The 10,168-nt window shown below is 34.5% G+C and overlaps 1 protein-coding gene across 4 annotated transcripts; it reads left to right on the top strand.

Moving 5' to 3' along the window:
• Positions 1-4,327: 4,327 nt before the first annotated feature.
• LOC132055666 (jasmonate-induced oxygenase 1-like) lies at positions 4,328-10,161 on the top strand. 4 transcript variants are annotated; one of them, XM_059447615.1, is made up of 4 exons: positions 4,328-4,404; positions 9,023-9,310; positions 9,542-9,863; positions 9,958-10,161. In XM_059447615.1, the coding sequence occupies exons 2-4, from the start codon at positions 9,144-9,146 to the stop codon at positions 10,159-10,161; spliced, it is 693 nt and encodes a 230-aa protein (XP_059303598.1). In that variant the 5' UTR covers positions 4,328-4,404; positions 9,023-9,143. The 4 variants fall into 4 exon arrangements, with proteins under 4 accessions (XP_059303598.1, XP_059303596.1, XP_059303597.1 ...); XM_059447613.1 differs by lacking the exon at positions 4,328-4,404 and adding an exon at positions 6,484-7,983; XM_059447614.1 differs by lacking the exon at positions 4,328-4,404 and adding an exon at positions 8,653-8,769.
• The last annotated feature ends 7 nt before the right edge of the window (positions 10,162-10,168 follow it).

The raw sequence follows: 10,168 nt of genomic DNA, 5'->3' as shown, positions 1-10,168 counted from the left end.
TCCGTTGGAGTGTTAAGCTGTAAAAGCCAATCAATATGATAACGATAGAATTGGTTTACCAACAATTCTTTTGAGATATTAATAGATTAATTTTATAACAATCCCCCACATATCTCAAAAAGAATAATATGGAATAAATAAGAAGCTTTCTTTGAGTTTTCACATAAAAGTACAATGCGTCGAATCTGGTGTCTCGTAGACTATGAACCAGACCTAGATAAAACAAGATTAAACTTACAGAATAATTGGTGAAGTTTAGAACTTTCATGAACCAAGAATTCTTTTATAAGCCTAGGGTCTTATTCTATCATATTATACTCGCACAATATTTATCGGGTTTTACACTAAGAGGTCATGTGCGTGTCCTTGTATTCATGAGTACTCGAGAAATCCGTCACAATTTCATAGGAGCGGCACCACTTCACACTCATATAGGTCCACCCATCAAGTGTATTTTGCAGAGCAATGCACCACCTATAAAGGATATGGTAATGGATTGAGAGTATAACTCATCCGTCACTTTGCCTTGCAGTACTGCACTATATTCACACACCATAGGAAGAAACATAATTTAATAGTGCACCTTTGATCAACTAATGACTTGCTATTACCCATATGAACCTAATTCATAGGATCTCCAATCACATAGGTTGAGTTACCATCATTGTTGATCTTCTCAATTGACAAAAGTCTCATTCCCCTCGATATTTCTTTTAGTCTTGTGAATCAGCCAAATTCACCTCAGACATCATATAATTATATATAAAAATTATCACATCTCACAGCAGCTGCTCTTATCACAATGTGTCTCAAACAAAGTTGATTTTGTTTCAACTTGAATACTCGCTGAGTATTTTCTAAACCATTCAGCCTCATAACCAGCCAACTCCAAAGCCTCAATTCAGATATCATAATCCATTTAGTAACTATGCTTTGCTTGACTGATTTATATGTTATTTCACCCCCTACTAAAGGTGAACACATAGTTTCTAATGAATTTTGTCTCATCTAACTCAAAGATCCAGATATCATCATTGTATCTCTCTAATACAAATATCATAATTCATGGTACTTCTCAAATATTATTTTTTCAAAATTTAGGATTGATCCCATCATCGATGGCTTCTTTCCAAAACTTTATTTTCAAAACATTTTGAACAGTAAGATCACACATAAAAATATCACTTTTTAAAACAATTCTCTCAACATAACTCTAGTAAGATATCATGAGCCCCACAATTTCAAAAAATTTCATGTAAGGGAATAATATTTTCATGACTCATACAAACCAATTCCTCATAAAATATTTCATGTTATTAATAACAATCTAATAATATTTCGCCCAAATAATTATGTAAAATTTACTCACACTATGTCATCATCAACAAAATATTTTTAAAAAGCAAATATGAGAAAAGTAAGCATTGAAACTAAAAAATTTTGTCATTTATTTAAACATAGTAAGACAAATATACTATGATTACAATATTCATTGCCCATAGAAATATGATGTTGGTTGACACAACCTTATCATACTCAAATAAAACCTTCAAATTTTTTTTCTTTCCAAATGTGAGTTTAAGAAGATTTTTTTTTCGTTTTTTCACGACTACTTAAATTCTCAAATCACCAAAATAAATGCAACATTCTTCTTCTTCAATTTGGGTGTAAAACACAAAATTATTTTGTCAGCACAAATATGCTTAGTAGCACCAAAGTCTAACACCCAATCTCTCACATTAGCCACAAAATTCACTTGAGAAATGACCACAATAATTATATTATTCGTTAGTCAAATTTATTTTACTTAGCGGGATTATCATTTCTCCGAAGCTTCTTCAACATTTAGGGACATCGATAGCTTAGTTTTCCACTCGCAAAATACTAATTATATCCCTGGAAGATCTGATTATTAGCTTTGCATCATATAAATAAAATCACCAACCAACAGTAATTAATAATCTCAAATTAATTTTCCTTTACGCTAACACAATTCGTTCACCAAGCATATAACATGAAAATATAGTTATGTGCTCAGAAATAAAGTTAGTAGAAAGACAACATCCTTCATGAATCCTTATTACATAATGTCACGTCCCAAAATCCACCCTAGACTTGACCAGCATCCAATGTCATGAACAACATCAGAAGAACCTTATAGATCAATAACCACCAAGTCTATGTTTTTATAATCTTTCATTAATAGTTGAAGAGATGTTAAAAATAACTAATTAAAGATCATGGTCATAAATTATGAAATAAAAATCAGCGGAAGTCCTATTCAACATTTAAATTAAAATGTGGCAACATCCCTCCATAAAATAGAAGAGACATCCAAGACGCTACCCACAAGTTTATATCTATCTATGGAGCTTCTAAGAAAATATAACTGTCTATGGAGCTTCTAAGAAAATAAACTAACTCAAGACACAACCTGAAACTGCCAAGAAGTAATAATTGACTCAATGAAAACCCACGAACAAATGTGTGGGCTCACCAACAATCTGGAAAGCAGCAAGTACTCCTAATCCGTGAGATCTGTCTGTACTTGCTCTTCTTCGTTACCTAACACACCATCAAAAACAATAATGGTATGCCTGAGTACTGGGTACTCAATGAGTGTCTCCAGGACAATAGTTAATATACCAAAATAATATAATAAGGATCAGTAAAGCGGTGTCCATAAAAGCAGTTTAAATTAAGAGATAGAATAAATCACCAAACTTAGTAACACCATTAATGAAAAATAGTTAAAGAAGAAATAAATCAATTTCAACTCATTATGTCGTTTATCACATTTAAGTCTTTCAATCATGAATCCAATATCATCAACAAGCCACTCACAGGCAACCAAGGTATCACACATGCCAATACAGGCCCAAATCAACATAACGAAGGGATGACCCTTTAAGGTTCCCTAAACCGCATAGAAGCACCACATCGGGGTTTGTCACCCTAGACGGCTATCCTTCCTCCCGAATAGCTAGGCAAAACCACATCATGGTTATGAACCCTCGATGACCACTCTTCCTCCCGAATGGCTAGGCATGAACCACGCTAGGGCTATCAACCCTCGATGGCCACTCTTTCTCCCGAATGGCTAGGCAAACCCCACTAGGATCCATTGTGACTACCCTTCCTCCCGAGTAGATAGGCCAATCACAAACAATATAAATCATGGCAAAAGATTCGAATCACAATCCTAGCATAGAAGCCGAATCACTCAAATCATGGCATAGAAGCCGAATCACAAGTCATAGCATGATAATCACATTATTCATTAAGGATTATGTTCGTCATCCCATTGAAGGGGTACGTCAAGCCATTTCAGTTTTAGAAACCGGGTTCACTTCTTTAAACAAGTTTCAAGTTCAACAGAATCCATTATAGAGCATTCACATGAGATAATCAATGTTGACGCCCAATTTTGTCCCTCCTTTATTCCAATTCATTTTCTTGAGCTTCTAAATTATTAATAAACTAAATATCTTATTTTTTTTGCCCTTACTTTATTACAATTGCTACTACTATATTATTATTATTAAGTGTTGTTACTTGATTAATACCTCGCACATTTGCTACTAACTTATTACGTATTAATCATAAGTATAACCCAGATAATATTTTACTCTACTATTACCTTACTTGTATTTTATCTACTAATAATAAAATTAGCATGTTAAATCACACCTTATTAATGGTAATTGCTAAATTATTACTATCACATATATATAGTATTCATTTTGTTAATACAAAGAAGCTCAAAGAAATACAACGAAAAGAGGCTTAAATCCTAAAATAGGCCAAAATGCTGTCCATCACATAGAAGCATCAGCAGCCTAGGTTTTACGACCCAAATATAGCCCAAAATTAGTCTTCAAACCCACTCAAACCGAGGCCCAATTAGGATAAGGCTAGCCCAATCTTCCAAGAGTCAAACTAGGTTTACCCTCCCTCATAATTTTCTCTCTCCATGCCTTCACTACATCACTTCTCCATCTTCAGCCAAAATCCAAATTCCTTCATTCATAAAATAGAGTTTGCCTTGCTATTCTTGTGCAAGAAATGATATTACCCTCTCTCTCTCTCTCTCTCTCTCTCTCTCTCTCTCTCTCTCTCTTTCTTTTTTCAACTACAAGGTTCAGTCAAAAGGTGAATTCAAAAGATGACAAAGCCTTTCTTCAGAAATCTCAGCAAAAACAATACATTTCAGAGATTTGATTCTTAATTTCAAACAACTCTACACCCGTGACTCTCTTTGTTGTGCTCAAAATTTCAAATCTGAAAACCCTAATTTTAGCCTATAAATACCTTGTTAATGCTTTTTTGTCCAACTCAATCTTGCTTACAAAAGGGTGGATCTGAATAGGACCTCAAAGCTTTAGTTCACTGCACCCACAAGAGGTAAAATCTGAATTTATTCTTATTTATTTAGTGTCGACATGTGTTTTGTTGTTTAGAAATCATGTTTTTAGTATCTAAGTTTATGTTCTAGAAAACATGACTATAGTAGTGAATTTGTTTAGTCGAATATTATATAAATTTAGAATATGTGCTATGTGTCTATTATATAGTATATGTATTTTTTATACACTTTAGAATTCATGTTATATGGTTGTTGGGTTTACTTCTCGTTGGAGTGTTTCCTGGATAAGAGACGTCGGCTTTTGTGATGAATGGTTATATTCTGTTGAATATTTGAAAAGTGTGTTTGTCTTTGTTTCTTAGTAGAGTGTTTAGATATCATGAATATAGGACGCAATTTCAATCTGTGTTTAAATGGACTGCTTATAGATATGTTGGTGAATTCTGGATCAGTTAGCTTTAGATCTCAAATGAAGATATACATCCTGATGGTACTCACTTAGAAACTTACATTTACGACCATTCTATATGAGTAACAACCATGTTTAGTTCTGTGGCACATATTTGTAAGTTGTTAATTCTTGAATTTTAAGTTCTCTCTTTATTTAGCATCACTTAACTATGTGAGTATTCCTTGAGATGTTGAAGCCACTTCCGATATATAAACTGTACCTACCCTTAAATGTATGTGATATCCATTTTGTGTCGAAACATTCTAGACATGGCGAACTTGATGTACATTAGTTTGGACTTAATTGCTTGGCTGCACATATGTTACTTTCTATACTCTGTTAAGAATTAAGTTTCCTTGTGTTGATTCCTCTGTTATTCGGTTATTTTTCTTTGTTTTACATGACAAACCGTAGCTGAAGAGTTTCACTTTGAAACTCAATGATGCCTCGCAAAGGAGTCTGCATTACCTCTCCATTCCTCGCCATTTATTTCCCTCGCTCCTTCCTAAATGCATCCGAATAGAGAAACGAAAGAGGAGCAACGCAAAATTCTGAGTTTTAGTGCACAAACCACAACCAAAGATTTAATAAAAAGCGATCGAAAGAGTATGTTCAAAAAGAGACATATACAAATCACCTTTATATTAAAAAAGGATTTTTACAAGAGACATACCTCTAATCCCGCTATAAGCTAGAAACTGGATTCCTTCCAAGTTCAACAATCACTCTACAATGGTTATTAATAATAAAGTTTAGAACTTTAACCAATTCTAGGGATTTCTAACCTTATTCGAAAAACTAGGGTTTTTCTAGCCTTAAAACTTGTTCTTGAATCCGTATGTGAATCATTAGTGAATTCTAATCTTGAAGTATGCTCCATACCAATCCAAAACTTATTACTAAACTTAGAAGATCAAAAGTCTTACCTCTTAGACGAACTCCACCTTATCTCCTTCTTCTTGAGTTTTCAAGAATCTAGGGTTTGGAGAGATGAACTAGTATCAAGAAGAGGTGAATTTAGTGTAGAATCGATATAGATGGAGTAGGAACTCACCTTAGAGGTTTGGGGAGGGCTTAGGGTTGATTTTTGTGATTAGAGATGTTTAGGAACTAACCCCAAGCTTAAATGTAAGAAAGAAACACGAAAACCCAACTTTTGACCTAAAACCTGACGTTTTTGCGATGGGCCCGCGATGTGTGGTCATTGCATGACCCCCTGCAGACCTGAGATTCAGAAAGGGTGTTTTTGTGCGCTCGACGAGCGACGCGGAGCCATCTCACACGCCCTCACGCGGGCGACCCGTGTTAGTTTATGCGCAGTGTTCAGTAAAATGGACATAATTTCTTGTACAGAGCTCCGTTCGGCTCCATAATATATCGTTGGAAAGGTATTTCAATGACCTACAACTTTCATATTTTGAGTTTTCTCAATTTCCTAATGCAACTGTCCTAAAACTGGCCATTAGTGAAAACTGTCTCAGATTTAGATGAACTTAGAAGCCATTTAGAACTCCACTTTTTGGTTTGATTTCAAAACGACAGTTCATCACGCGAATTCATCCCGAATGGATTCATATAGCTAAAATATCATCTCAATACTAGTTTTTACACATTCACACCTAACTCAGATTTACGGGGTGTTACACATAACCTGCTAATCATTACTGGAGACTTAAAATTCTTAGCAGAATCCTCCAATTTATCTCAAATTATGGTGAGAGGAGATTTACACGAATTTATTCATTTAATCTAATAATCCAGTATCAACAAATTAACTTTTTTCATCAAAAGATCTGTCATATTCTACTTTACAAGAATGATCCAAAATATAATAAATTATTCACTCTTAATTCCATGCTCAAAGAGTTAACAATGAATTTATTCGACATGAGTACAGAAATCAGGCATGCATTATTATTTAGCTTATTCATTTGATCCTTAGTCTATCAATCACATACAGCGACACAAAGATATTCTACACACTCAAATTTGTTAAAAATTAATAATCTAAATTCATTATCTCAGGCTTTTCAAGATTTCAAAAATCATAACGGAATCGTACCTTTACCTTCTGTGAAGAAAAGAAAATGGGTGGATTTAAAACACTGACCGGAACACTTTGTGCAGCAGTTATGGGAGCATCGAAGTAAATGTTTTCCATAAGAAAAGAGTATGAAAATATCCTTAAGATTATTGGAAATCCTACGGAAAATACTTGATCACGAACCTTGTCGGAAAATACTTGATCACGAACCTTGCAGGAAATTCTTGAAAGCTTGAGGCATGTCAATTAAGACACTGTCCTTAAGGATATTTCACCCGGTATGGGTGTATCCCCCAGGATTCAACAAGCTCTTCTAGTACAAAACTAGAAGCCAGAATCTAATAAAGATTTATCTTAGTATAAAACCCAACACAATAGTATAGAAGAAAGAATTTGTATTAATTTCTTTCTTCAAATGAGAGGACCAAAGGCTATATAAATAAGAGATTCACAATATAAGAAGGGTTCCGGGTCTCTCAATGCTATTCAAGTCACATAATCAAAAGTTGGAGTAGTTAATGACATGCTAGAAATGCCACTCAATATGATAACCATAGAATTAGTTTACCAATAATTCTTTTTGAGATATTAATAGATTAATTTTATAACACGCTATATAATAAATAAAAGAGGTTTTGAGATATTCTCTATAGTATAGTGCGGGTTTTAAATGGTTAATTAATTAAACTCATTTAAGGAAAACAGGGGAGCATGTACCCTAGAGCTCATCTGTTACAAAATCATGGGATGTTCGCCATGAGCAGGCAGTACTGATAATGTTAAGAGTGCAAGCAAAGCGAAATACAGAAGCAAGTCGTACAATTTAAAATTTACAACAAGAATTCTCGTGGTTTAAAGTAGAAAATTCTGCAAACATTCAACAAATAATAGACTTATCACGTCTATAAAGAAAAAACATTATTTTTTTTAAAAAAAAGAGAGAGAGAAGGGATTGGCTAAGGATATATATAGAGCTAAAAATTCTAAATGAGAAATCGTTCAACCATCTGCAGAGTTGATCTCTCCCCTTTTTCTACAAACGGAAATTCAGCTGAGAAGCACTTCTTGATTCTTCCTCCTTCCTGTAGCGTCAATGTTTACCTCAATAATCCACCTCAATTCGTATGTTTTCATATTCCCTTCTTTGTTCGTCTAACTTATACCCTTCCAAATTGAATTTGATTTCCATATACATATAAAAACGCTACTGTTTTTTCATTTGTAAAAATTAAAACGCCCTTACCGTAGTAGTATTGTTCAAAAAAAGTAGAGGCCTAATTTAGAACGCAGGGTGTATTTTCAGATCACTGAAATATTTTTCGAGAACAATATTTGCATATAATGCATGTCCAAACGCCTATATATATATATATATATATATATATATATATATATATATATATATATATATATATATATATATCTTCTTCATTTTTTTGGCCATCAAGGTCTTATATGACGAAAACTATATTCAACACTCTTGAGCATAACGTAAAGCATGTCCTGAAGAGACTTGGTACAGTACTGGAAATCCCCAATAATCTGTTACTATACTAGCTGAAATAGTTAATTTGGTCAATCTATAAATTTGAGTTGCCAGGCACAAAAATTTTAAAACTAACAACAGCTAGGCAAGATGAGAACCCATGGCCTCTCTTAGGAAGTTGAGGCGCTTGACCAGACTAGCTGAGAGACAATTCTGTCTTATTTAGCATATATTATGTTTCTATATATTGATTATATATACATACCTTGTAAACATTTCTGACGAAGCGGTATCCTGTGACACGGCTTAAGCCAAGGGGTACCCGCCCCTGGCTCTAAAGCAAGGTGGGAGAATCAATAGGAGACAAACATCATGGCCACTGTGTAAAATGTAGAGTTGCTGGGAATAAACAACTACAGTAGGTAGTTAGTTTAATTTGCAAGTTGATCTTTGAAAAATATTAGATCTGAGTTGATATAAAAAAATGTAGGAAGGTAGTTAGGTTTGCATGGAAGTTGCGTTTTTGAAAATTAAAAAAGAATCAATAGTTTGAGTCTCTTTAAAACTACTGTGTTTTTTGTTGATAAGGAGATTTAAAACAACATTGAGAGTCGAGAAGGAAAACATCATGGCTAGTTTTGATATTCCAACAGTTGATGTTTCTCCATTTTTCAGATCAGAGGAAAATGAAGAAGGCAAAAAGAAGGCTACGGAGCAAATAGGAGAAGCCTGTGTTAACTATGGCTTCTTCCAAATTGCGAATCATGGAATTCCTTTGGACGTGTTGAGCAGAACCATGAATATGTTCAAGACCTTCTTTGCTTGTTCAGATGAAGATAAACTCTTTGCGCCTGCTGCTTACTTAAGAAGTACACAGCATTCAGCTGGGATTTATGAGCACTTCGTGTTTGATATTGCATGCTCTAGCTTCCATGTCTGCCCCAAAAATCCACCTCATTTCAAGTAAGTCCTCCTATTCCAATGTGAAAACTAATTAAATCAATTTATATATGTAACTATATAATAGAAACTGTGCCATCACCCTATTATCTCTCAATTGCATCTCGATTTACATTGTCTAGTATACTCGATCCTACAAGAACTAGTACAAATTTGAAATGAACTTGCATTTTCACCTTTTTCAAAATATGTAAGAATGTCTTTGCGGTTTAAATATGTGTTTGATATTCTTAGACAAGTTTTGGAGGAGATGTTTTCCCACTTCACCAAATTAGGAGGTGTGTTGGAGGGCATCATAAGGGAGTGTTTGGGTCTCCCTCATAAATTCCTTCCAAACTACAACAATGATCGATCTCGGGATTCCCTGATGGGCCTCCACTACTTTCCAGCAACAAAAGCTGAGAACTTAGGAAAACCTGCACACCAAGATCCTGGCTGCTTCACCATTGTCTACCAGGATGAAGTTGGAGGCCTTCAAGTGCAGAAAGATGGCCAGTGGATCCGTATAGCGCCTTCCAAAGACAAACTAGTTGTTAACATTGGCGATGTTATTCAGGTAATTAAATATAATTCGGCTGCTGGTTATATCACAGTTATCATTATCCCAAAATTTAAGGAATCACCTTTGTTTTTTTGTTGACATTAAAAAGGTGCTAAGCAACAATAAATTCAAGAGTGCAACTCACAGGGTGGTGAGACCAAGAGAAATAAACCGTTACTCGTACGCATACTTCTATAACGTGCAAGGGGACAAGTGGGTTGAGCCATTGCCGCAGTTCACAAAGGAAATTGGAGAGTCGGCCAAGTACGAGAGGATTTGTCTTCGAAGAATATGCACGGTTGAGACACGTTAAACAGGAC

The sequence above is a fragment of the Lycium ferocissimum genome, chromosome 5, assembly GCF_029784015.1.
Source record: "Lycium ferocissimum isolate CSIRO_LF1 chromosome 5, AGI_CSIRO_Lferr_CH_V1, whole genome shotgun sequence".
Lineage (NCBI taxonomy): Eukaryota > Viridiplantae > Streptophyta > Magnoliopsida > Solanales > Solanaceae > Lycium > Lycium ferocissimum.
This window is presented reverse-complemented; position numbering and strand designations above follow the sequence as displayed.

Coding starts and splice junctions, on each gene's coding strand:
- LOC132055666 (XM_059447612.1), top strand. CDS start 8,976: ATGGCTAGTTTTGATATTCCAACAGTTGATGTTTCTCCATTTTTCAGA. Junction 9,311..9,541: donor AAAAATCCACCTCATTTCAA/GTAAGTCCTCCT, acceptor TGATATTCTTAG/ACAAGTTTTGGAGGAGATGT. Junction 9,864..9,957: donor ACATTGGCGATGTTATTCAG/GTAATTAAATAT, acceptor GACATTAAAAAG/GTGCTAAGCAACAATAAATT.